Source organism: Plectropomus leopardus, chromosome 1, assembly GCF_026936395.1.
Source record: "Plectropomus leopardus strain MGB_pleo_1.0 chromosome 1, ASM2693639v1, whole genome shotgun sequence".
Lineage (NCBI taxonomy): Eukaryota > Metazoa > Chordata > Actinopteri > Perciformes > Serranidae > Plectropomus > Plectropomus leopardus.
In genome coordinates, this window is record NC_142176.1 from 12,643,033 (window position 1) to 12,670,278 (window position 27,246).

Here is a 27,246-nt window from a genome sequence, read left to right on the forward strand (position 1 = left end):
CAACTGTCTGACTAAATTAATCCACACTACGCGCAACTCCTGTTACAGCCCCCCGTGGTTTGTCTGGAACGACATGTACAATGTGCGTTATGTAACAGTCACAGTGTGCATGAGGCTCTGTGTATTGTAGTAGTCAACGTGGGATGAGAGGTGTGTAACAGTGCCTTTGTGTCCACAGGGAACCGTATCCTAGCAGCAACGGAGCGGCTCCAGCTGTGGGCTCCTCCGCTGACAGATGCCCTGATAGAGGAGGAGGATGGGCAGTTGACTGAGGACAAGCCCCACCCTGTCCTCAATGACTGGAACTGTGTCTGGCAGTGCAAGTACGTGTTTTGGTTTTTTTTTTGTTTTGCTTTTGCACGTACTGTAAGAGCATCAGGCATGATCAACAGGGAAAAAAACATGTACATTGATCAAAATCAAGATCCAAAGATAATCTGGTGTAAAGCCAAGTACAGTCACACAGAGAATTGCTTGTAAAGGGAAAGGTCTCTTAGTGCTGCGTTGATGAAGCAAATCTATAAATACCCCAATACAGTTGCTTTCTGAGTGCGTCTTATAAATGTGAAGTCACTAAAAGCTTTTTTTATTCGAGTTTGTCATGGGTAATTGTAAGGTAATTGCTCATGTCTGAAATTACTAAATTTGACTGCCAGTTTTGTGACTGAAAATTGAAGTAGATCTTTTATGTGGAGCATTCTATGCCTGCACTTTTTTTTCTCTTTAGCTAAATGAAAGTAAAAAAGGAGCAAAATGTTTTTGTATTTTTCAATCAGCTGATGTTTTTACTTCCTTTTTTGTCAAGCAGTAAAAAGTCAGTCCCTGCCCTGTGCAGACAAATATTAACTTTAATTTTTCCTCCTAAAGGCTGCAGAATGACATCAATTTTTTACTAATTAAATCTTATAGCCGGTTACTGATTATCCAAACTGCACTCAGCCACACATGAAAGGTTTGTATGCACTGTTGGAAGCCACTCTTTTCAGTCTTTGGCTTTTAAGCTGTGCAAACAGACACAGAATACCTTTTTAGAAATTGTCATCTGATGACGTGTGCATGCCCAAGGCAGCCACTAAAACAGGGAAGCGTGAGCGCTGAAATTTCCAGCAATAGCTCATGCATAAAGTAATCATGCAAAGCTACTCACAGCTGACTCGAGAACCACTTGTGTTTGTCCTTTTGAGAGTTTCTCATGGAGAAGTGAATATAGCTGACACCACTGTTTATGCTTTCTCTCAGGACGGCTTCATCTGTTCACATTGCCAAGTGGTCACCTGATGGAGAGTATGTGGCAACAGTTGGAAAGGTACATGACTGATGTGAACACACTGCAAAAAAAACAAGTGTTGGAACAGTTTGAACTGCATGGCAGTTGTATGATATGCGTTTTTTATGTAATGTGTGTTCATGCATGTGTTTGCATACGCAGGATGACTGTTTACTTAAGGTGTGGTATCCCACCACGGGCTGGCGTTCTGCAGTGGTGGTCCAAGATCCCTCCGATAAAAAACCTCTTCCCGTTCACTTCTCCTTTGTTTACCTGGCCCATCCTCGCTCGGTCACCGGTATGTCCTGGAGGAAGACAAGCAAGTACATGCCCAAGTAAGAGAGTGGACACACAGTCACATGGTCAGGTTGGCCACAGTGACATGTTTAATTTTTTACATCTTTTAGTACATGCTTTATGTCTTCTAAAGCATGACGTAACGGTTCTGCATGTCGGCATGACGGTTCAAAAAAGTGATATTTCCACTTTTGAGTTTTGTGTTAATGAACAGGCTTATAAAATTCCTTACTGTGTACAATGCTAATATTGTTTTTTATCTTGTCTGTTGTGAATTTCTATATTTGTTAGGGTACATTTCATGGGTTCAAAGTTGCAACATGGATGGTTAAGAAATGCCTCATACAATATACTCATCATACTTTTATGAGAAGTTTACAGTAGCACATGTTCTCATGTGCAGCACTGAAAAAGCTGTGTTTACGCAAAGTGTAGATTATGCAGGTCTGCAAAGTTTTGTGATTCACTCGTGGTTCCTGCTGTCAGTAAGCAGTCAGTCCTCTGTAGGCATATGACATTAAGTACACATAATTTGTGTATTAGGCTTGTTGCTGTAAAAACATTTTCACGCCTGTAAGAACTGTTCCAGAATGCCAAACACTGCTGGTGTTACTGACTTTGATTAGCTTCCCTCAGAGCTCTGTCACACAGTGACACAGTCTGCGAAGTGTGAGGCTGTCGTTGAGTTTGTGTAGCTGACTTTGAGCTGCTGTGTGTTTGGACAATTTGCACTAGTTGCACTTATCTGTGGCTGGTCAGCAAATTGAGAATGTGGAATCAGTGGTGGAAGCAGCCAGTGAGAGGCAGTTCTCTGTTTGGCTGTTCCACCGAGTGATTCCTTCTCCTTGTATTTCACCTCAGCCTTTCCCTCAAAGTAGTAAGTTACTGAGTTGCATTCTCCTGTGTTTTTCTAGGGGCTCGGTTTGCAATGTGTTACTGACATCCTGTGAGGATGGTGTGTGTAGGTTGTGGTCGGAGACCCTGCTACCGGAAGACAGCCTGCTCGGAGGACAGATCTCTGAGAACGCACAATCCTTCAGCTCCAGCCTGCCAGGCTTGGCAGGCAATAAGGACAAGATCCAGCATGCTTTGGAGGTACACTTACTTATTCAGTGAGATCTAACCACAAATAATTCATTAAAGAAAATATATATATAATGTGTGCTACTTTTGATTAAAATAACCTGTGATCTCCTTGATCAGTCAATCCACCACCTGAAGCATCTGCGCCGGGGCCGGCGACGGTCCTCTGCTCTGGTGGCACACAGTGAGCTGTTGCCCTCTCAACTCGGCACGCAGGACACACACACTCACCGCCACATCGCTCATCATGCCAACGCCCTGTGTCACTTCCATATCTCAGCCAGTATTAACCCCAACACAGGTAGGCTGTCTTTGTTGAAACTGGCTCCGCAGCATTTTTCCATTTCTTCACCACAGATCCATAAATAGTTGTGCTATTGACCTAATAAGGTGTTCTGTAATGTTCAGGCTTTAATGACTTCCTCTGTAATAGTGACATTATTGAAAAAAATATTTCATATTCATGTTGAACACTGTGTTAAACACAGATTATTAAATTGCAGACATCCCTTAAATTGATCATTTTAAGATTCATTTTAAAAGCAATATTTAATTTAGCTTTTTCCTTTTTCACTACTTTCATCTATATATATCTCTTCCTCCTCCTCCTCTTCCCTCTTCCTCTGTCAGATATTCCACCGGTGCTGGCTGACTCTGCAGTGTTCAATCCAGACGATGGCAGCGGTGGTGGAGGCTTCGTGGTTCACTGGCTCAACAACAAGGACCTCAGCTTCACTTCCTCCATGGACCTCTTTATGCTGCAGCTCCGTAAGTTCTCTGAACAGCAGCTGGACCAGACTACTGATGACCCCCTGGACCCTGAAGGATCCCCTATGAAGTTTGACTTTGGTATGACTCGCAACCAGGCCAACACATTCCTTAACACAGGTTAGCCTCAAGGCAAAATCTCTTTATGACATTATGGTGTTCTCTGTATTCTAGACCTGGACGAGATGTCTGACAAAGCGTCCTCGGAGCAGGGTGAAGAGGGTGAGCCAGGGGAGCAGGGAAGCACCAAAGCATCCTCCCCGGGATCCAGCTCCAGCATGCCTTTGCCCTCCATGCTGCTGGAGCGGAGGATGGAGACTCTGATCACAGAGTGGAACAAGAGCCCAGACATGTTGTTCACCATCCATCCTACCGACGGATCTTTCCTGGTTTGGCATGTGAAGTACTTGGACGAATTCAACCAGGGCATCTTCAGACAGGTTCAGGTGAGCCGGGAATTGATTTGCATCCTGCTGGAACTTTCCACAAGCAAGTGAAAAACTTTTTTTTTTTTCCAAATTAGTAACTCTCCTGCTTTAAATTCACTAGTGAATCACTTGCTCATTCACTCACACATAGTGTCAGCAGTGTAAATGGAGTGAAACTTTGTCTCCAATGTAAGGTGACTCAGCACTCCTCCAGCCTTACATAAGACTCCTAATAATCCTTTTTTCTTTCTCTGACTGAGAGACACTGCTCGCCTCTGTGCATGTTGGCCATTAAAACTTTGTCCCATCATGGTTCATAAAACTCTTTTCTCCAAATTTTTCAATCTTTCTTAAGTAATATTTATTTTATATTTGGAAATACATTGTTTAATATTAATATTTAATTTAGCTAATCTACAATAATCCAATTAACTAAAAAAAAGAAGCTGCTCCCTAAACGATGTGTTTAGGTTTTGCTCTTTGCTCCTAAGAAAGAAGAAGAGATAGCAGATAGCAAGAGATAGCAGATTCTAGCATTAGTGTTAAGTTAATCTGTAGATTTTGCCAACCTCAGTGTCTCAACTCAGAGTCGCTCACTGGTGTGCTCAAATTATTTTTCACATTCACACAATGTTCACTTAAATATGCAGCGAGATGCTTGCAGAGTAGAGCCCAGCTGGCTTTAAGGACAGCAAGGCAGTAACACAAGCAGGCTGAGCAGGAAGAAAGGCAATAGAGAACAGTAAAGAAATGATTGGCAGTTGATCAGCTTTATTTTACCTGATACTGATTATTTAAAGGGATTACTCAGCACTTAACACCTTAAATCTGTTTAAAAAGCTTTGTTTTTCTTGCAAGCCTCCATGATGAATGGAGAATCTAAAAAAGGCAAACATTCTTCATGAATTGAAGTAATCAGGGTCCGTATTTAACATCTGCAGAATAATATCAAAACGTCCTTTAAAAAAGTCGCATAATTTTTGCAGTATAATCCAAGTCAGATTTATGAGACTTTATGAGTGTGCCTGGGCATGCGAGTGCGTTAGCTGAGCTCAGACGCACGCGCATGCCCAGGCACACTTAAGGTGCACTACTTGAGGGTGTAAGTGTTTTATATTAGAATATTTTAGCGAATATGCATGTATCTGTGAAGTACTGATGAAAAGACTGGATAAATGAGACTTGGATTATACTGCAAGAGTTGTCTTGGTTTTAACAAAGTACAAATGCACTCGCATACCCAGGCATGCTACTTGTCCATCCATCAGACTGTTTGTACTGCAAAATACATGTGTTTGGGAAGTATTTAGCATACAACTGGATAAATGCGACTTGATTTTACTGCATAAGTTGTGTGAGAGTTTGTAAAGGAATGTTATGATAAAGTTTTGCTGTTGTTAAAGATGGACCCTGATGACTCCAATTCATGAGGAATTTTCGCATTTTTTGGATTCCCTGTTCACAGTGGAACCATGTGAGAAATACAAGTTTTTCTTCACAGATTTTAGGTACAATGTGGGAGTACTTGATACACAGTTGGTTATTTTGAGGGTTAAGTGTTCCTTTTAAATACACATAATACACAGAATTTGCCGTGGTAGGATTGGCTCAGGATATCGCCACAACTGAGAACATAATGTAACAAACCAAATATTGTGTTGTAATGTTGTTGCTACTCATGCCATCACATTGGTATAAATTGCTAATTAGGTCTCTATACGGCTGGAGGACTGTAAAACCATGTGCCTGTGGTACTAATGGGTTTTATTTCCCTTCATCTCTCCTACCAGGTGTCCTTCTCCTCCCGTATTCCAGTGGCGTTTCCTACAGGCGATGCCAACTCACTGAGTAAAAACATCCTGATGTACGCCTGCACTCTGACTGAGGGTGAGGGCGCCAGTGGAGGTGAGCAGGGGAGGATGGTCCAGCGTGTCTCCCACTCTGCTTCAGCCTCAGCCGGCCTTGGTTCACCCGCACTGGCGGCCTCTCTAAGCCCTCGCCCCGGCATCAGTCCCGCTGTCATGATGGTCTCCAAGCATGTTGATGGATCTCTCAACCAGGTAAAAGAGAGTTGAGCGCTTAGGATGCACGTTTTTATTTTTTTTTTCAAAGGTCAACGTGTTTTAATGAATGACCACTGTTAATGAAAATATTTCCAAAAAGTTATTGCATTCCTTTAACCCTTTCTAAAATTTCACAGTATTGTAATTGTATGTTTATGTGTACCCAGCCTTCCTAGCCCTCGCTGATGTTTTTGTTTTCCTCTGTCTGCAGTGGGCAGTGACGTTTGCTGAGCGCTCTGCCTTCTCCAACGTACTCACCGTATCACACAAGTTCCGCTACTGCGGCCACCGCTTCCATCTGAACGACCAAGCCTGCCACACAGTGCTGCCGCTGCTGCTCACCTCCTCTCACCATAACGCCCTGCTCACGCCTCCCTCTGCCCCTGGCAGCTTGGAAGGAGAGCAGCCTCCTACCTTTCCCATACCAAAGGGACTTCCCAGGTACGGTACAGAGGGAAGGCAGAGAAAGAGCAGGAGGGAAGTAAATAAGAAAGAGATGAGGAAAGGCGCATATGTTAGAAATGCCATAGATGGTGCTCACTGCAGCACTCTGTGACAAGTACTTATAAATGCTGGTCTTATTGTCCTCTGCATGAATACTGAGTTCCTCTAACTATGCATTACTTTTCTCTTAGCAGGAAGCAGATTCGGAATGCAGCCACACGGACCTTCCATGACCCCAATGCCATCTACAGCGAGCTGATCTTGTGGAGGGTGGACCACATTGGGCCCCTGTCCTGCACTGGAGGGGTCTCTGAACTGGCCCGTATCAACTCTCTCCACACGTCTGCCTTCAGCAATGTTGCCTGGCTACCTACGCTCGTACCCAGCTCTGTGCTTGGTAAACACGACCTGCATTTTTAATATGGACGTAAATTTTAACCCCAGTGATTCTTCGCATGAATGAATAATTACCAAGAACTTTAGTGTAAATGGGAAGTTTGACTTTTGCTGAATCATCTGAGCTTCTGCTTTTGATCACACAACAATAGGATGTTTGCTTGCTGTGAAGACAAACCTGCCAAATGATTGTATAGTATATGTTGGTGCTAAGGCCAATAGGTGGATATCACAGTGCTATGCATGTCAGATTCGTACTAAAAAGTTAATGATTTCTTCCTCACTTGGTTGGATAATTTTCATGACTGTGCCATAAAAGAAGCAAAATACTTATTCCAATAAAGATCCAACCTTGATCTAGTTTCTCTACATCCTGGCTCTCTGCCGCCTGAGGAAAGAACTTTATCTTTCCAGTAATTCTTTTTAAGTTGTGAGATGTTTTTTTTTTTTTTTAAAAATGGTACAGGCACATGGCTCAATTTATCAGTATGCTTCCGTTTGCTGTGTGTCAAATTCCCCCCTCTCTCCCACTTTTTTTGTCTGTTTGCAGCTATCCTATCATTAACCCTTTGAAACCTGAGCAAACTAGCTTGACTTCTTCCAAAAACATTAAGGAAGACAATGAGCAACTTAACAAGAAATATCACAAAAATTAGTAAAAAAAATTGAAAGAAGATTACCCAAAAATAAGCCAAAAGAAAAGGAGAAGTAAGAAAAAACTAGAAAATTACCTAAAAATTAAATAAAATTAAATGACGTATTTTTTTTCTATAGCATAAATTTGAAATAAAAAAATGACTATAGTTTTCTCAACATTTTTTTCTCAAAAAAAAAGAAAAAAATATTTATTAGTTATTTCTAGCCAAGTTGCTCATTGCCTTGTTCCCATGTCTTCTAAAAAAAAATCAAACCCCTTTCTTTATTTTCAAGTACTTGCGGAAGGTGTCTGAACGCAGCACAAGAAAAAGATATTTATCTAGGTTTCAAAGGGCTAAAGGCAAAAAAAAAAAAAATAATGATCTTAAAAACTACCAAATATTAAAAAGATAATTCTGTATTGTACACTAAATGCATTCTTTGGCCCTGCAGGACATTCATATAAACTTTGTATTGTGTCCCACAGGAACTTACTGTAACAGTGCCAGCGCCTGCTTCGTGGCATCAGATGGTAAAAACCTGCGTCTCTATCAAGCTGTGGTGGATGCCAGAAAACTCCTGGATGAGCTGTCAGACCCTGAAACGTCTGTGAGTGGACACACATGAAAAAAATAATGTTATTGCTCACTGGGATGTGACTATCACTGTTAATAGTGTTTTTTGCCACAAAGAACCAGGAATTGACCACATCTGTCACAGATGTCAAATTCTTGCTATAGGTCAGCTTTGCAACATCTATGAGTTTTTTTAATATCCATTTTCTTTCCATCACCCAAAACACAAAACAGTACTCTGTCTACAGGCAACACAGATCTCACATTTATTTGGATTGTAGCTTTTTTTTTCATAAAGCTAATATTTCCATCTCATAACAACCACCAGCCTACATTACCCAATACTTCACAAATCATTATGCAATATTTCTTCACCACATTAATGGTTTTTAATGCAGTACACTAAATGGATGGTTTACCAATTTTCGTGTGTGTCTCTGTTTAGAAACTGGTGGGCGAAGTGTTCAACATTGTCAGCCAGCAGTCCACTGCCAGACCTGGATGTATCATAGAGCTTGACGTCATTACAAATCAGGTTGGCAGCTGCTCTGTTTGTCACACTTACCTTATGAGTTATGGACAGAAACTCGTGCCTTTGAGATCCTGAGACCTTCTGGTCAGTGGACATACTCACCTGTTTGATGCTATTTCCATGTGCATCTAGTGTGGCGCCAACACCCAGCTGTTGCACGTCTTCCAAGAGGACTTCATTCTAGGTTACAAGCCTCAGAAAGAACCCGAAGCTTACACACCGGCCTTTCCATCTGGTGAAGGTAAAGAACACTGTCAGATTATGTGGAGATCTGTTTCCTCATACTTTTCAAACCAGGGTTTGTATAAGGTGCTGTAGGTACTTAAATTTGACACTCAAAATTTTTAAGTACTGTTTGTAGAATACCTTGAAAATCAGACATTTTTCAACATGGTCTTGAAAAAGTACCTGATTATGATTGACAGGATAACAGAATGAAGTTTAGATTTATTTATTTTTTGAACTGGGAAGCAATGAACAGCCGACTATTTACAGCCAATTATTTTCATATGAGCGGTATGAGATTGGTGCACCAACAGGCTGGTAAACGCCACTAATAGTTGCTGCCAGCTTGTTTTGTTAGCCTGCATAACACTCACACTGGAGTAGAGTCAGACGTTAGCATATGTTTTGAGCTATAATTTAACAATAAATAAGAAGAATAATTTGTCTGAGTGTTGGTGATTTTTTTGAGTTTGCTGGTTTCAGGCCATATATTGCTTTCTGTATATTTTCCTGCTTTTTGTTCTTAGCCAATCACATGCCTAAATATATATATTAAGTTCTACCATCTAGAAATTTGCGCAGTTCTCTTGCAACAGATAGCTGTAAAGCAAATCTTTGAAAATAAAAAATCTTTGAAAATTAAAATGAATGCTTGTAAAAGTACTTGAAAGTCCTTAAATTTGACGTTCCCTTGTCTGTACAAACCCTGTAAAATCCAGCTGTCACTAAAAGAAGATTATGTGATTTTACTGTGTCCAGATTACCAACCCGCCCCATTCTCGGAGAAGTTCTTCCTGGTTGTGATAGAAAAGGATCTCAACAGGAACTCTGTTCTGCAGATGTGGCACCTGCACCTCAAGTCTGTGCAGGCCTGTGTTGGTGAGTGAAGGGTACACACAGATAAAGTGGTAGAATTACATGTTTTCCGCATATTTTTAAGCATGAAGGAATGAATTTACCTCTGTTTTATCCACATCCAACTTCCTCTCCTGAGCTGAAGGCCAGCTCTAATATTCCTGCGTCTCTGTCTTCAGATGAGCCGAGTCCAGATTTTAGCTTCCAGAGCCAGCTGATGGTTCCCAATCAAGTTGCAAATGCCGACTCATCTCCGGAGACCTCACCCATCAGACCCCTGCCTCGCTCAGCCTCCACAGCCAACTTGCAATCAGCCAGCAAACTCATCCTCAGCTCCAAGCTGGTGTACAGCAAGCGGCTCGACCTGCCCCATGGGGTCGAGGTTACCAGGGCCACCCCCTCTGCAGGTTAGGATGGGCACACATATGACTCACACCATGTTGTTGTTGCCAAAGTAAAAGAGATGTGTTAAATCCTTTTTTGCTAATGCTGACTCACAAAATTGTCTTAAATTAAAATAAAATTGTAAATTTGAAAGGTGCTCCTATTTCTTGTCATATTAGGCAGATTCCAAGAAGTACCTGCATACATTATATAGAAACCAAGAAATCAGGTTATAACAGAAGAACGTGTTTGACATTTTCCCCATGTTAGTACTACCTCTTTCTTTTGCTAGGTCATCTGAGTTCTTCCTCCATCTATCCCGTGTGCCTGGCTCCCTACCTGATCGTCACCACCTGCTCTGACTCTCGTGTGCGGTTCTGGCGCTGTGCTGTGGAGGGCGATGAAGGGTATAGCGAGGATGACCGGGACAATCGCTCGTACCGCTGGGAGCCCTGGGTCCTGATGAACGAGGAGGAAGATAACAACAGTGCTGTGTGTGTGTCCGGGCGGCCTGTTGCTGTGTCCTGCTCCTACATCGGCAGGCTGGCCATAGCCTTTAAAAAGCCGCGACAAGCACAGGTAAGAAGTAAGACTTTAGTTTTGTGATGGTGTTTTCTGTGTATTGTACCAAAAAACCTACAGCGATATGGGAATTCATTTAACTGTGGCAATCACCTTGAGGTGGAAAATTGCAATAAAAATGTAAATGCAGTGAATAAACATCATTTGGCGGTAGTGCCTGAATCCTCCAAAAAAGATAACAATTTCATATATCAGCAGTGTCTTAATGTAAAACTGAGAAGAGTGAGGGAGAAACTAAATAAGAGAAACTTTCTTTACATTCTGCAGTAAAATTTGGGCTAACAGTCATAAGCCATTAGTGAAAAGGAAGTGATTAAAGCAGACTATCTGAGGATCTAATTCCATATCCTGTCACTGCTCTATATTTAAAGTTTAAGGACTTGGATGTTATTGAACTGAAACTGAGACGAGGTCAATAACAAAAGTCTGGCTTATGAGCCTGGGATTTCAGTGTACATGTAGATGTATTACACGTTAAAGTCTGTGTGGGCTCCCATGAGGCATTTTTATGAGGCCACATACTGTGTCTTGTGTGGTATTTACCGTACGCCTGGTTGACTGGTTCAGTGTCTTCAGATTTGACATGGTCTAAGATAATGGTTCCCAACTGGTCCAGTCACGGGGTCCAGAATTCTCCGGAGTCATCAGTTCAAGATCTACACCTAAGAGAAATGCAATTCTATTTCACTTACTGTAAACAAAACACGGGCTGAAAACACAATGACATTAAACATAATGCAAGAATAAAGTGCAATTCCTTAAAACCTAAATAAACAGCACTGCAACCAAAAAAAGTGCATATTATTGCTTTAGGACCAGTGATGCTTCAAAGGTACTGCATGTGAAAAGGCCAAATAATACCAAAAAAAGGGCAATAAAATAGTTGCTGTACTGGACAAAAGACAAGTTGAGGTTATAAAGGAAGCCCCAAACAAAGTCTGCAGGTCTGTATTTCAAAATAAAGAATGTTTTTTACAAACTCAACACACTTGCAGTCCATTCAGAATGGACCCGTGACCCAGTTTTAGACCCCGACCCACCAGTTGGAAACCACTGTTCTCAGACATCAGACATTTTAAGAACGCTCTCCCCCTGTCCTCAGCTGCAGGGTTCTGGAGAGGACTTCTCCATGCATGTGTCCATCTATGAGTGTGAGTCCACCGGTGGCTCAGAGTGGGTTTTGGAGCAAACTCTCCACCTGGACGACTTCACCCGACCCTCGTCCACTCTGGATCCAAGAGTCAGTGTGGACTCCAACCTTTTTGTCTACAGCAGGTCAGGACGGCACTGCGTTTGTGTTTGTGACTTGTCAGCCAATGTATGTTTACCAGTTTGGGTGTTTCATAAGTTAATATTCTCCTCGCCAGGTCTGACCTGTACATGACCAGAGACCATAGTTCCCCCAACATTAAGCACTATGTTCACTTGGACTGGCTGTCAAAGGAGGACGGCTCTCACATCCTCACTGTGGGGGTTGGATCCAACATCCTCATGTACGGCCGAATCTCCGGCATGGTCAATGAACCGACTAGCAGCAAGGAGGGGGTAGCTGTCATCACCCTTCCTTTAGGGGGCAGTATTAAACAGGGCATCCGCTCTCGCTGGATCCTGCTTCGCTCTGTGGACCTCCTGTCCTCCGTGGACGGTACACCGTCTCTGCCAGTCTCGTTGTCCTGGGTGAGGGACGGCATCCTGGTGGTGGGCATGGACTGTGAAATGCACGTGTACGCCCAGTGGCATCAAGACAAGAAGCCTGGTGAGGGAGAGGAGGGAAACCTATCATCCGCAGACATTGCTGGGGGTCAAATCACAGGTTCCTCCTCTGTGTTTGAAGGGAGAGCCAGGTCTAAGAGTGTGTTTGAAGGGAGTGCTGCAGTGGATGAGGCCCTTCGTGCCCCAGCGGGACTTCAGGAAGGGGGACTGTTTGAAGCAGCTCACTCCCTGTCTCCGACTCTTCCACAGTACCATCCCACCCAGCTGCTGGAACTCATGGACCTGGGCAAGGTTCGCCGTGCAAAGGTGCGTTTGTTTCTGCGTCATTCAGTTACTCCAATATCTGCAAAATTACTATTTTGAGCTCTTGTTTGTTTATTTAAAGCATAGTTAAAATCTGTAATAGGATAGAGTACAGCGAGCCACACATTTTCTGGATTAGGCTGGGTTTACACTGGATGCGGAACAGCCGCGAAGCGCGCTGATTTTCTGTTGAGTGCCAGCCGCCCGCTTTTTGTGCCTGTGTTGAGCAGCCAGACCGTTCACACTGGATGTGCTGTGGCTCCGAGCCCCCAACTGCAGCGATAGTTTCGGGATCTGATCTTTTTTTTCTGATAGCTTCAAGCAAATCTGGCAGGAAACCACATTAATAATCTGTTATGAATGATAAAAACACTAAATTAAATATTATATTAAGGATTTGACTACGAAAATGATTAAAATATGCATCCGGTGCTTCCACAATGCTTGGCAATTATGTTTACAGAGAGGGAGAGACATGCAGACACACCCAGACATGCAAGCACACAGCGACACACACACACTCACATGCAAACAGCCAGAGACACACAAGAAAGCAGGGACAGAGAGACAGGGACAGAGCTCACTGTGTGATTAGAAAGGAGCAGAGAAGGAGAATTGCTGCTGACCAGCATGGAGAAATGCGCTCCTGGTGTAAAGGCAGCTGTGCAGCAATAAACATATTGGGGCGCTCTCGTGTCCCGTGTGAACCCAGTGTTAGACTAATCAAAAAAACACAGACGGCAACAGAAACAGTAAAAAATGCCGATCCAGCATCTAAACCACATTGTAATATGCACTGTGTAAACCATTGCTCTTCTGTGTATCAGGCCATCCTTGCTCACCTGGTGAAATGTATTGCCGGGGAAGTCGCTGTGGTTCGGGACGTTGAGGCCGGTGAGGGCGGAGCCAGGCGACATCTGTCCCGGACCATCAGTGTGACTGGCAGCACAGCAAAAGACACCATTGTGGCGGGCCGCGATGGAGGCAGGGACTACACAGAGATCAACTCCATCCCTCCCCTGCCCCTCTATTCCCTCATGTTGGCTGACCTGGACACATCGTACAAAGGAGCAGAAGAGGCCGCTAAGGGAGCTAAGGTGTCTGATGGTGAGGGATCCCAGAAGTCTGCAGAGGACCAGTATGCTGACCTCTTCCAGGTAAGTAGAGTTAAGAGAGCTCTGATTTTGTTGTTAAAGGTGCAGTCCACTTAAACTCATTTTGTCCTGTGTTTACAGATGCAAACAGTTACCACAGATGATTTTGTGAACTTTGCCACCGACAAACCAGAGAAGAAGTCTCGAGTTATTAACCTCTCTCAGTATGGACCTACCTACTTTGGACCGGAGCACGCTCAGGTATCACTTTTTTTTTGTTAATAGGGGATTCTCATTTGTAAAAAAAATCCAATTTATAAAAGGGAAAATTGTGCTGTCACAGTCTATGCAGACAACATATAATACATTCCAATAATATTTTTTTCAGTCCGAACCAAAATTGAAAAGATATATATTTTTGGATTTTATCCTGAGTAATGGGGAGGAAACATGACAATGATAACATGGTAACTATAGCAAATCTGCACATATTAAACAAGATATATCAAAGTGCCATTTTCTCGATAAAGATGTATTATTGAGAAACTTTTTTTAAACTGGTCCAGTATTGAGAGCAAGCAGCTGTGAAACGGGCTGCAGCAATGCAACTGTGTAACAATGTACTCAGAGCAATTATGCATAGTCAATTTACACTGCTACATGCACTAAACATGCTTGTTTTTTCCCCTTATAGGCTCAGACTGTTATAAGTGTCTGACAACATTATGGAAAGAGCCCTACAGAGAAATGAAATATTGGTCTTTACCATTTGCTTGATCCGATCTGTTTGTTATTGTGTGTAACAAAGTCTTTCTCAAGGAGTTGTCTCATTCTGAAATTTTGCCAGAAGTGACTTGTTGCAGAAAAAAACAACAATGAAAACATTAGTTTCGGAGAGAGGAGTACCAAATGTGTTGGAATACAGAAAGTTTAAAGATTTTCGATGTCAAGACTGAATATTTATCTGATTTTTACAATGTGGAAGGTCAGCAAGATTTCAGAATAAGACTAGAATGAGACTTGATTACACACTCTAACAAACATACTGGATCAGTGATAGGTTTCTAGTGGATGTACATTGGCGGTGAGGTATTGCCCCAAGTGGCAACCTGTCACAGCTGCCGGCTGTAGCGCTCTTTCTCAAAACCAGGCCAGTCTCAGAAAATGTCGTCCCCATTAGTCACGTAGTCAGGTTAGAAAATTCCGACATTTCCCTTTAGGTATTGTATAATATTTGCAAAAATGTAACAATTTACGGTTATGGTTGACATTGTAAATTACATCAGTATGCCATCATAGTTAAATATTCATTCAGATTTTCTTATTTTGGTCTTTTCTCTTTTGTGTGTCCAGGTGTTGTCCAGTCACCTCATGCACTCCAGCCTCCCAGGACTGACCAGACTGGAGCAGATGTTCCTGGTGGCCTTGGCTGATACTGTTGCAACCACCAGTGCTGAGGTCACCAGCTCCACTGATCAACAGTACACAGGTCAGCATATATGTTTATGAATATAGGATATGAGTTCTCTAATGTACAAGAGATTTTTTTTCAGTTGCAGGTGAATGAAGTCGTGCGTCATTTTGATTGTTGTACTTTTGTAAGTAAGATACACGATGTTATACATGCAGAATGTGCTTGTACTGTAATTTGGCGTGCTGACGCGCCTTAATGTCTACCAGTCCATTAAGTGTTACCCTTAGCAAGAGATAATATTGTATTACAGTTGACTAAAGGTTATAGACATAAAAGCCAAACATAATTTTTCTTGATTGTGTGTTCATGGATATAGTTAATCTCCAGCCATCAAATCTCCATTAACATAAACAACAGTGATTATACGGTTCGTTTTTAACGGTTTATATACAGACACTGCACTTTTTTCATTATCTTTGTCTATTTCCTCTAATTTTTCATCCTGTTTATTTAGTCTTTTGAGAGGAAGACATTAGCAGGTTGTTCCCGGGCTAAGTAAGCACAGAGAGGGTAAGAAGGTTCAGGGACAAGAGACACATGCTCCGACAGGATGCATGAACTCGAGTGATACTGGCTTTTCTTTGTGGCTGCTGTATCTAATAGTGTTCAGTGGAATAACAGCGACAAAGCTGACAGCTTCCCGCTGTTGTGTTTGTGTAGGTGGCGAGGCGCTCGATGAGTGTGGACTGAGGTACCTGCTGGCCATGCGTCTTCATACCTGCCTGCTCACCTCTCTGCCCCCCCTCTACCGCATGCAGCTGCTGCACCAGGGTAAACCACACTGCTCATTATGCTGCTGCTGTGACACATGTAGAAAACATTTTGTGGTCAAGGAATACAAATTGGTGGTGCATTTAATTTTAGTAATTAATTTCAGATACTTACCCCTTCTCTTCCTCTGTGTCAGGCCTATCAACATGTCACTTTGCCTGGGCCTTCCACTCGGAGGCAGAAGAGGAGCTGCTGAACATGATCCCGGCCATGCAGAGAGGCGACCCGCAGTGGTCTGAGCTCAGAGCTGTCGGAGTGGGTTGGTGGATACGCAACATCAATACTCTGCGGAAAATGGTGGAGAAGGTACTAGGATAAATTCAGTTGACAGTTTCTGACATGAGGATAATGATGCAACAGTTAACTAGAAAAGGAAATATGAGACTCCTCCACAGGACAACATTGCAAACTGCGTCAGAGAGGTGATGCTTCCAGCTACACTACAATAATGTTCTTTAGTTTGTGGTGTTGTTCTTCTGCATTCTGAAAAACATGAACACCTTGCCAAACATTGCCATCAGCGTCCCTCTGGAAATACCCCAGTTTAAGCGGTATGTCTCAACAAAACAGGTCAGGTGTTCCCATCTTTTGTGGACCCCTGTAGTTCAGGTTTTAAACCTGTACTGACTGCAAAATTCAAAGGCTGTCTGACAGTTATTGTATCTGGAGACATGCATTTCTCTCTGTACTAACCAACTGAAATGCATTTTCTATAGACGTTTACAGTTATAATTAAGATTCATATAAAGGGGCTTTAAGTGCTTGAATTTAAGTATTGGAATACCTTAAAAATCAGACTGTTTTTAACTTTGTCCTTGGAAAAGTACTTGATTGTAATTGAGAGGAGAATAGAAGGATACATTATTTTATAGAACATATTAGATATATATTTTTAACTCGAAAGCTGAGAACAGCCGTGCTTACAGGAGTTTGAGCAGTATGAGATCGGAGCGCACAGGTTGGTAAACTCAGCAGAATGTCATCGCCAAGATGTTTCGCTTACCTCCAAAACACTCAGTGGTCGAGTTTCAGCTGTTAGCTCGAGGTTGAGCTTTGTCAGTCACATGGCTGAATAATAATAACCAATACATTGATAATAAGTCAATTGTAGGCCCCGGTAGCATGTTTGCCCCATCAACAAATTTGCACAATTCTTTTGCAACAGATGGTTGTGTGGAGAAAACAGTTTCATCCTTGAAAATAAGTGCATAAAAACGTATTTGAATCCGTCATTTTTCCTCTTTCAGTTGGAGCCCCATTTTTTTCTTTCTTTGCCTCTCGATTCAGTCCATCAAAACTCCTGCCATCCATCCATGAGAACCGACAATTTAATTAAAAAAAAACCCCAAACAATGGAAATTACAGCCCGGCCCATCCAAAGTCAGCGGGTTGGGTTGGGCCCAGCAGGACGCGGGCAGGGGATCAGAGCTCTACCCCACAGCGCTCAGGTGAAGTTCGGGCTTTGCTCAAAGATAGCAGCCAAGTTCCAGACTGTGAGCAGCAGGCATCCAAGATACACGGCATCAAAAAAACGCAAATACAGCGAGGCAAAAAGTCCAAACGAGTGGATCTGGAGTTGGCTTTTACCTTTATGTTCGCTTGTGAGCAAATTTATAAACAGTAACCGACAATCCTGTACAATATGCTTTTAACAGTAGCTGAATAACGAGTACATTTGTGCTGGCATGTCTGTTAATCTTTTGATTCCTTCGTTATCTTTGAAGTGCACTTAACGTCTTTCCAGCAAAGACTGGGGTTATTGATTTAGTAACCGTGACGTTTGTGTGTAATCAGTTAGGTAAAGCTGCATTCCAGAGACACAACGACCCTTTAGATGCTGCTCTGTTCTACTTGGCCATGAAGAAGAAAGCTGTCCTCTGGGGGCTCTTCAGGTATGACGCTGTTTCTGAGCACATCATTATTTTAAACTGAGTTACTGTTTGGTTTCAATTAAGTTCACACAAAGCCTTCATGGGATACTGAGTTGTGCGGTTTTGTTTGTTCCCAGGTCTCAGCATGATGAGAAGATGACTCAGTTCTTCAAGAACAACTTCAGTGAAGACCGCTGGCGAAAGGCAGCTCTGAAAAACGCTTTCTCCCTGCTGGGGAAGCAGCGCTTTGAACAGTCCGCTGCCTTTTTTCTACTGGCAGGATCACTCAAAGACGCCATAGAGGTGGGAGCAACACACACACACGCACGTACACACAGCTTATTACTGTTGAGTCTGCTCAAACACTTCATTGTCATTTCCATCGCAGTAGAAACTTGGCACATCCTTGTTTTATGGAAATAGAATAAATTGTGTGAAGGTGCGTCTGTATGAGAGTCAAATAATTGACGGTGCAGGTAGCTGCTGCTTGCTGTATATTCTGCAGCCTTTAAATCACATGAGAAAAGACTAAATTACACTGATAGGATGAAAAAAAAGCCTGCATAGTTTTCCTTGGCCTGGGTTTTCATACAGCTTAGTCAAAATAAACAGATAGATGAAAAAGGAAGCAGAAGCCTGAGCTTTGCATGCTTCAGCAGCACGTATAGGTTGATATGGAAATTACTGCCTCAAACATCCTTAAATTTGCACTTTGATGCTTACTTGCTTACATTTTCTTGATTAAAGTGCAGTTTTAACCCCAGTCTCATCTCCCCTCTGCTCTTTTACGTCGTGCAGGTGTTGATGGAGAAGATGGAGGATCTCCAGTTAGCTATGATAGTAGCAAGGCTGTATGAGGCTGACTTTGAGAATTCATCCACCTGCCAAGGTCTCCTTTATGAGAAGGTCCTGGGCTGTAACAGGGACGGCAGTGGTTACCACTGTTCCAGACTGCACCCTGACCCTTTCCTGCGCAGCATAGCCTACTGGATCATGAAGGATTACACCAGAGCTCTGGACACACTGTTGGAACGAATCCCCAAAGAGGATGACGAGAACCCTGGTGAGCTGGTTGCAAACATTTCAGTGTTGCACAGCTAAAACCTGTAAAACCTCTGCTCGTTATTTGCACTGTGTGCTATGCTTAACGGCTTTCTCTTTCTCCTTTTCTTTTTCCCTCTCCTTTTCTCGTCCCTCCGTGTTAGATGTGATGGTAAAAGCTTGCAACCCTGTGGTGTTCAGTTTCTATAACTACCTGAGGACACACCCTTTGATCATCCGTCGGCATTTTGCAAATCCAGAGGGCACAGCAGCACATGTGGGCCTCACTGCTGAGAAGAGCAGCGCAGTTGAGATCAACCTTATAGAGCGCAAACTGTTCTTCACCACTGCCAATGCACACTTCAAGGTAGGCTCATTAACAATGTGGCCACTCTAATCCAGTTCTCCTCATACAGTTGGGACCTTTTAATGTATCTGCCTCCTCTATTACAGTTGCAAATGGTACATAGTAAGTGTTTTGAGATGTTTTAATCTATGATTCTTCTGTAGGTGGGCTGCCCAGTTCTGGCTCTGGAAGTGCTCTCTAAGATTCCAAAAGTTACCAAGAAATCAGGCTCCTCACCTCTCAGCAAAGCTTCGTCCAAGGCCAACTTGAACTCGAGCCAACCTCTGGAAAATGGCACCCAGGGAGGCATGGACTGGGGCACCCCGGCAGCGCCTGCCCATGCCTGGGGAGGAAATGATAGTGTGGGCGGGTTGGACTGGAGCCAGCCTATGGTCAAGGTGGAGGAGGACGATCTGAAGCTGGACTGGGGAGAGGACAAGGAAGATGACGAAGACGAGGATGATGACGATGGTCTGACCATGAAGAAAACAGAGGTGGAGAGTGGCGGCTCTAAACTGCAGAGAGAGGACTCACAGGTAGGAATAATAAATCTGGAATCCATGGGAACAGTTTCTGAAATGTTAATAGGATTTGATGATTATAGATACATTTCAGAGCATTTCAACAGAATTGCATTGCTAGGTAACAGCTTAAGTCAGTGTTTACTTCCTGTCAGCTGATGTCATTTACATTTTGGCTGTTTTCTCATATGAAGTGCAGACAATTTTCCAGAGAATCAGGTGCGGACATTGTCAGGAGTTTGTCTTTAGCACATGTAGCACACAACACGAGCTTATCTGTGTTAAATCAAGAAGCATTTTCACCTACTGGAAATAAAAGCTTTGATTCAGGCGAGGCTGGCACCTGGATAGAGTGCGCAGGAGGCAGGACATGATGTGTTCTCTCCAGTTTTGTTGCTGTCGTTGTATAAATGATGTTTATTTTAGGGATTATACACTGTGAATAATACAAAAGCAATACATGTAGAGTTTTTATGTTGTCAAGTTTTGAAAGGGTTGCTCTCTGTATTTTAGATACACCCTAAAACAAATCAGTTAGTGGTCTGCTGTTTTGATTTCATGGGAGCCAGATGTTGCTGGGTTATAGGGGCATTTTCTGATTCACAGCCAGGGGTTTTTCACCCAGATGAAACTCATTAACATATCAGGCAAGAGTAGTTTAACTGACATGACACTGGGCTAGGAGGGATTCAAATGTGTTAGGAGATAAGACTTTCTGTAAGACTTGTTGCCGTAGATATGATTAATACTGAAGTTTGACCCCTCTGAGGTCTTGGTGAAGCCTGCACCCAGAACAGATTTCTCAAAGTGCTGAAAGTTGAATTGTTAATTTGGAAAGCCCTGAATACTCCAGACTGCCACCATAAGGTCATCAACTCTGCAGAGTGCCGCTCTTTTGCTTTAACTCTCTGTCATATATTTCAGGGTGAGTCAGAGGTGGACGTGATAGCAGAGCAGCTGAAGTTCCGTGCCTGTCTGAAGATCCTGATGACAGAGCTGCGTACGCTGGCCACAGGCTTCGAGGTGGATGGAGGGAAGCTCCGCTTTCAGCTCTACAGTTGGCTGGAGAAAGAGATAGCTGCCATGCATACAATCTGCAACTACAAGGTACACTTTGATAACGTTTGATGTGATTCGCTTGTGCATTATTAGGCATTAGCAAAACTGATTTTCCTCCTGGTTAATCGTGGTTGTTTAACATAAATTTTGTCAACACAAAGGTGGAGGGGAAGGAGGAAGATTTTGAGGTGGAGCGCTGGAAAGAGCGTACATCATCAGTGGACATAACAGATGACGCCCTGGATCGTACTGAGGCCGGGGCCTACGAGCGTCACCAGATGGAGCGACGGCGTCTTCAGGCCAAGCAGCAGCACTCGGAGAGGCGCAAGGCGTGGCTGAGGAAGAACCAGGCCCTGCTGAGGGTGTTTCTGTCCTACTGCAGCCTTCATGGAGCCAAGGGGGGAGGAGTCACCTCCGTTCGCATGGAGCTTCTGTTCCTTCTGCAGGAGAGCCAGCAGGTACACAGACACGCTCATACACACATGTATGTTGTGTGCTTCTACTGGATTACTGCATAAAAAAATCTCCGTCTTCCTGTCTCACTCTGCAGGAGACCACAGTAAAGCAGCTGCAGTCTCCTCTGCCTCTGCCTACGACACTGCCTCTGCTGTCAGCTTGCATCGCCCCCACCAAGACTGTCATAGCCAATCCTGTTCTCCACCTCAGCAACCACATTCATGACATCCTCCACACCATCGCCCTCATGGAGGCGCCGCCGCATCCTGACATCATGGATGATCGGGTCAGAACTCAAATAAGAATCTAACTTTATATAGACCAAGCATACGGCCTTTTTCACAGTCATCTCAAGTCATACATTTTGATGCTGAATAAGTCAAATTTGTCTCTGTTACTCTCAGGTGAATGCTTTGCACACACTCGCAGCATCTCTGTCTGCTTGCGTCTATCAAGCACTGTGCGACAGCCATAGCTACAGGTAAGTGCAGTGCCACCGGCCCAACAGTCTCTGCAAGTTTTATTTTCTTAACAGCACCATAGGTGCTTTTTTCTGAGTGTGTTGGTTTCACTATTGAGCAGATGTGTGGCCTTGAGTTACGTGATTTGAATAAATCACCATACAAAAAAAACATGGTGGTCAACCAAAACACACTAAGAACGTCTTTCACAAGCTAATTGACTGTTTGAAACCTGAAATTGGTTAGATTTTTTTCGATAACAAGAGAGAAATGTCCCACAGATTGCACGAAATGTTAAAAATGTGACAAGAAATAACCTAAAAAATAGTAACAACAATAAACAACATGTTTCGTTCATCAGGTGAAGCCTAGAGCGTAACGTTTGTATTTTATTCAAAATGAAGATTAAAGCCAAAAGAGGTGCCATGACAAAATGAATACACAGCCTGAGTTTTGTAAATTTAATATATTATTACTCTGTTTTTAAAATGACACAAGAGTGCATCGTGGCAAGTTTAGAACTTGAAACTCAAAGTTTAGGACTTTGGAGTTGATTTGGGATTGTCTGTCTTGACGTGGGAGTGGAGTGCAAAGAATTGAAACTTTCTTGTGACTCGCAATGTCTCCTCTCTGCTATTCAGTCCACAAAGTACACGCTCACTGCTATTTTTTTCTTGAAGACAGCACCATCGTGAGTTAAAGTAGTAGTCGAACATTTTGGGAGATTTACTCTTGACGCTAAGCTTAACTAAGCACAACTTGACTATAGCTCAGACAAGAAACACAAACAGTAAATTTACATTTCTCTTCTCATTAAATTCGAGCAAGGAAAGCTAATAAGCGTGTTTACCAAATGTAATCAAAAATCATTAAAATTGATTCCAATTTCTGGTACAAGATATAAAACCTCCACACCAGACTGTCCAAACAACAAACAAACAAACCAACCATACAACATTACACCACCACAGTACACTTTAGATATACTCTACATGTTTTGTGTGGTTGTGACTCACGGTTTTTCTTTCTGTTGTTTGCTTTGCAGCAGTCAGGCAGAGGCCAACCAGTTTACAGGGATGGTGTACCAGGGCCTTTTGCTCAGTGAGAGAAAACGACTGCGCACAGAAAGCATTGAAGAACACATAACTCCCAACTCCGCTCCTGCACAGTGGCCAGGTAACAAAGCCCCTGCGTAAACAACCACAGACATTTTTAGGGTTAGACTGAGTTGTACTCTTTACTCAAGGCAGAAAATAAGGAAAAAAAAAATCTTTAAAGGACAGCTTTGCTATCGTGGGATGGCTACTCATTAACATTTTGGTCTCAATACTCTCAAGAAGTGTTTTAATGAGATTGAAGCTAAATTTGATCCTAATCCAGAATCCTCACAGAATGCATAGAAAGGGAAAATGGCATATGTGTGAGCATCAAAGACATGCGTCAGAGAGAATATGAAAAGCAGAGGGAGAGGAAGAGCAGAGCAAAGCAGGCCGTCTGTGTTTATGCAGAGAGGCAGATGGTGTTCTATAATAGGAGCTTCATGGCCTCTGGGAAGGAAACGCAGAGACAGACCGATCACGCCATCATGCAAATGTTTCAAAAATGGGTTCAGTATTGTACAAAGTGTTTTGTTCTGCTGTAGAAGTTTTAATCTTTTATGCCATGTTGTGCGTATGTGTGTCCTCTCTCTGCAGGTGTGTCGTCCCTGATTTCTCTGTTGACGTCTGCCAGAGAGGAGGACCAGCCGAGGCTCAGCGTCCTGCTGTGTGAGGGCGTCTTGGCTGTTTATCTTGCGCTGCTCATTCACGGCTTGGGCACTCACAGCAGCAACGAGCTCTTCCGCCTGGCAGCACATCCCCTCAACAACCGCATGTGGGCCGCGGTCTTCGGGGGAGGGGCCAAAGTCATTATTAAGCCAAAGAGGCCTGAAGCCCCACCAGGTAGAATTCAGCCGTTGATTACTCCATCATCACCGTCATTGTTGTCTTTTGTCTCTCTGGTCTTCGTAATCTGTCCCTATACTCTTTTCTTGCCGTTGTCCTCTTCTGCTCCATCTGACTTTCTACATCCTGACTTATCTCAGATCTGAGGCCCTGCTTCCATCCCTCAGGCCTGTCTCCATAGTTACATAAACATACACCTAGTCCTGTTGATGCTCCTAAGATGCTGCTGCTGTGTGGTGTCTTGTGTGAGTGTGCCCTCTGCCCTGTGTCCCAGTGCCAGCTGATTTTGAGGCAGCCAGGCCAGAGGAATCTCAAGAGACAGGAAGACCTGAGCAGAGCAGCCTCACCCCAAACCCCACTCCCATCCCCACTGAACCCCAGCGCCCCAAACGCCCCCCTCCTCCCGTTTCAAGGGGAGAGGGGTTGGGCGCTGTGGCACCAGCAACTGAGGCCAGCTGTGAGTAACTGGGCTGGTGGATTGCAGTGCTGGTTTGCAGGATTGCAGTGCATGGTAATTGTACAGGTTTGCATTGTTGCAGAGTGCTTGATTTAACTCTCCCCCTCTCGTGCAGCTACTACTGAATGCCCATAACGAACAGCAAAGCTCACTAGTGCTATGAAGACATTGTCATCTGTGTTCAGTGTTATGATAAGCTGACAGCTGTGTGTGTGAGTCTGTGTGAGAGTGCGTGTGTGTGCTGCATTGCATGTGCGTGTTGTAACGTCCTCCATGCTCATCTCATTGTGTCATTCTCATTGTGCCACTGAAGCAACAGCTGGGCCTAGCAAGGAGTGTTCAGATGCCAAGGCTGAGCAGCCCTCTGAGACTAAATCTGAATCTGAGACTAAACCAGGTACACCTTGAGACAGTGAAATGCTACTGTAGAGCTGGAAATGCATAACTAGTTGCGTTTTGTCCCTTTTGTGGCATTAAATGTGTAAAAAGACAGTTAAGAATGTGAATGGATCAGAGTTAAGCCCGATTTATGGTACGGCGCTTGAGATATTTGTCACTTAACAGAAATGACATATTTTTGGAAGAAAAAAGTGTCACTTAATGTTTTCCTTTCATGTCTTACACCTGGAGAATTAGAGTGATGTTGCAGACATATTTTGTAGTGCCAGGCAGGATAAGGCAAGGCAGCTTTATTCGTATAGCACGTTTCATACAACAGGACAACTGAAAGTACTTTACACAGCAATAAAGTAAAAGCATATTAAAAGGACAGAGACCTACAATGAAAGAGTAAAGAGAAAAGATATAAAAAGGTAAATGTAATTACTAAATGATCTGCAATTTAAAAAAAATACAATAAAATAAAATGAAAAATAAAAGTCACCATTAAAAATAGCAAAAAGTGCTGACAGAAGATGCAAAAATAAAAAAAAAAAGCAATTTGATTGATTCGTGTTCTTAAATGATCATTTCAGCATTTTCAACCATAATCCACTATCAAAATATTTGCCATAGTTTCTCATGTATTTGTGGCCAAGTGATGGAAATGAACAACATTTTTTTAAAAACTGGTTCAGTGTTGATTGTGAGGGCAGCAGCCGGCAGCTGTAAATATATGGGGCAATTGAACATTGTCACTGTTTCTCCATTAAAAGTGGTTATTTTGCCACTGACAGGCTCAGATTGTTATTGTATGAGGCTAAAGTCTCGTTCTGGCATCTCATGAGATGCCACTCGTTGCAGAATTGAGAGGACAGTGGCCGGCCAAACTGCCTTCACCAGGCTGACTGACAGCAAAGATTTAATGCCAAAATAGATTTCATGTCAACTCCACAGAAAGAAGTCAGGCAGGGCACATACTGGGCAGATCGCCAGACTACTACTGCGCTGTATATGTCTCGTGTGTGTATTAACTGATTCATTAATTGTATTTCCCAGCCCACAATAGCGAGTGAGGGTAATGTTAATGCCAACCAACAGTCAAAAACACATAAAGTGGGATATTCAGGTGATTTAAAAAGCTGTTTATGCAGATTTTGCTTCACTAGATGTGACAGAAATGGACCATGGAAAATGCAGAGGGTCTGATTTCCCTACTGAAGCATAAATTGAAATTGACATGCGACTTTTAAATTTTTGTCAAGCGACATAAATCTAAAGTGTCGAGCGCCCGACCATAAATCAGGCTTTTCTGTATAGCAGTAGTGGAGGTAACAATTACAATGTAGACTGACAGTAGCTCTTGTGTGACTTGATTCAGCTGTTTGTCTGCATCCGATTTTTAGATTTGTAGAAATGAAGCCATTTCCTCAGTAGCCGTGCTGTTTAAGGAGTCTGTTGACTGAACTTGACACTGTTCATTCATATTCATTAGGCCAAAGTAATCTGTGCTCACATTGTGTTTGTGGGGGAGGAAGATATGGACTGGCATTTAGACTCAATATCACTGTAGAGTCTGAGATAGCTCTCAGCACAGCCAAGAGCCTTTTGAAGAGCTGGTTCAGGGCATCTTAAATGCCAGCCTGTTGATAGGAATCACTTTGCCAAAATGTTAAGAAACTGCCCTTTTTGAGTGCCCCTGCAAAAATTATATGCATGTCTCAATCACACAGCCTTAAACAAATGTTACACAGTGCCTCCCTATCATGTTCAAATTAACACTCATTTTAAAACTAAATAAACAAGCTCATCATGTTTACCTCCCTCAAGTGCTGTGGATAGAAAAAAAAAACCTAAACGCTTAACACATGACTGCTCAACATATTTGCTAGTGTTTGATGTGTTTTCTGTGTGTATTTTGTGCCACGCACTACATCAAATATACACTGATTCAATTATGTGGTCTGTGTAGTATCTGTGTGTCTAACTGCACTGTCTACTCTGGTTTGTGTCTTGTCTTGTTTTGTCTGGTGCGATGCCAGAGATAGTCACCCAGGATAATGGGGCAGGTTTGTGCACAGCCTAGTGTGTCTTGCCCTGTGCTTCCATCCTAAACGTTTGTATTTTGTGCATCTGTATGTCTCTTTTCCAAGTTTATCTGTTTTGTTTCGTGTGCTATGACTCATCAAAGTCATAGAGCTCAACGTTACAGTTATGCTGTAGACAGAACTGCATTTTAGACAAGATTAGGGTTAATGTTAAGAGTTTAGAGTTATTGATGTAGGGCAGCGATACTCAACTTACGGCCCCTGGGCCAAATCTGGCCCCTGATAGGGTGCTGGGCGGTCCCCCAACCATTTTCTAATTCACAATCAAAATAAAGTGATTCACACTGGGAACTGATTAGTACTTTTAGTATACATAAGGTGCCAGTATCCTTAAAAAAAGCACCAAAATAGAGCTTGTTTATCAAAAAAGTGCCTGTGGAGGATCCCCTGCCACCCTTGACAGAGATCCTAGAAATTCTAGAAATGTCCTAAAATCTTAGAAAAGTCCTTAAATCCTAGAAATGTCCTAAAATTCCAGAAATGTCCTACATTTGTAGAAAGGTCCCATTAAATGTCCTGAAATCCTAGAAATGTCCTAAAATCCCAGAAACATCCAAAAATCCTAGAAATGTCCTAAAATCTGAGAAATGTCCTAAAATCCCAGAAATGTCCTAAGAACCTAGAATCATCCTAAAATCCCACAAATTTCCTAAAATCCTCGAAATGTCCTTAAATCCCAGACCCATGTATGGGGCTGCTGCGACTGGCCCCTGGC

General features: G+C 42.9%; 1 protein-coding gene across 9 annotated transcripts in view; it reads left to right on the forward strand.

Moving 5' to 3' along the window:
* dmxl2 (Dmx-like 2) overlaps positions 1-27,246 on the forward strand; it is a 53,561-nt gene that overhangs the window by 11,351 nt on the left and 14,964 nt on the right. For 3 of the 9 annotated variants that reach the window (XM_042492138.2, XM_088075596.1, XM_042492156.2), the window contains exons 5-39: positions 179-323; positions 1,240-1,306; positions 1,430-1,602; positions 2,479-2,659; positions 2,768-2,948; positions 3,278-3,496; positions 3,590-3,861; positions 5,634-5,903; positions 6,118-6,347; positions 6,542-6,747; positions 7,870-7,991; positions 8,403-8,492; positions 8,622-8,730; positions 9,474-9,593; positions 9,749-9,976; positions 10,246-10,532; positions 11,638-11,810; positions 11,903-12,554; positions 13,379-13,708; positions 13,787-13,906; positions 14,999-15,134; positions 15,780-15,890; positions 16,027-16,196; positions 17,685-17,782; positions 17,899-18,064; positions 18,560-18,824; positions 18,967-19,169; positions 19,313-19,684; positions 20,594-20,776; positions 20,890-21,186; positions 21,279-21,470; positions 21,589-21,665; positions 22,691-22,821; positions 23,340-23,585; positions 23,863-24,045. In XM_042492138.2, coding sequence (XP_042348072.2) covers positions 179-323; positions 1,240-1,306; positions 1,430-1,602; positions 2,479-2,659; positions 2,768-2,948; positions 3,278-3,496; positions 3,590-3,861; positions 5,634-5,903; positions 6,118-6,347; positions 6,542-6,747; positions 7,870-7,991; positions 8,403-8,492; positions 8,622-8,730; positions 9,474-9,593; positions 9,749-9,976; positions 10,246-10,532; positions 11,638-11,810; positions 11,903-12,554; positions 13,379-13,708; positions 13,787-13,906; positions 14,999-15,134; positions 15,780-15,890; positions 16,027-16,196; positions 17,685-17,782; positions 17,899-18,064; positions 18,560-18,824; positions 18,967-19,169; positions 19,313-19,684; positions 20,594-20,776; positions 20,890-21,186; positions 21,279-21,470; positions 21,589-21,665; positions 22,691-22,821; positions 23,340-23,585; positions 23,863-24,045 — 7,005 coding nt within the window. Of the gene's footprint in view, positions 1-178; positions 324-1,239; positions 1,307-1,429; positions 1,603-2,478; positions 2,660-2,767; positions 2,949-3,277; positions 3,497-3,589; positions 3,862-5,633; positions 5,904-6,117; positions 6,348-6,541; positions 6,748-7,869; positions 7,992-8,402; positions 8,493-8,621; positions 8,731-9,473; positions 9,594-9,748; positions 9,977-10,245; positions 10,533-11,637; positions 11,811-11,902; positions 12,555-13,378; positions 13,709-13,786; positions 13,907-14,998; positions 15,135-15,779; positions 15,891-16,026; positions 16,197-17,684; positions 17,783-17,898; positions 18,065-18,559; positions 18,825-18,966; positions 19,170-19,312; positions 19,685-20,593; positions 20,777-20,889; positions 21,187-21,278; positions 21,471-21,588; positions 21,666-22,690; positions 22,822-23,339; positions 23,586-23,862; positions 24,046-24,358; positions 24,443-26,465; positions 26,493-27,246 lie in introns of all 9 variants that reach the window. The other 6 variants (XM_088075626.1, XM_088075602.1, XM_042492146.2 and 3 more) reach the window with 6 other exon arrangements.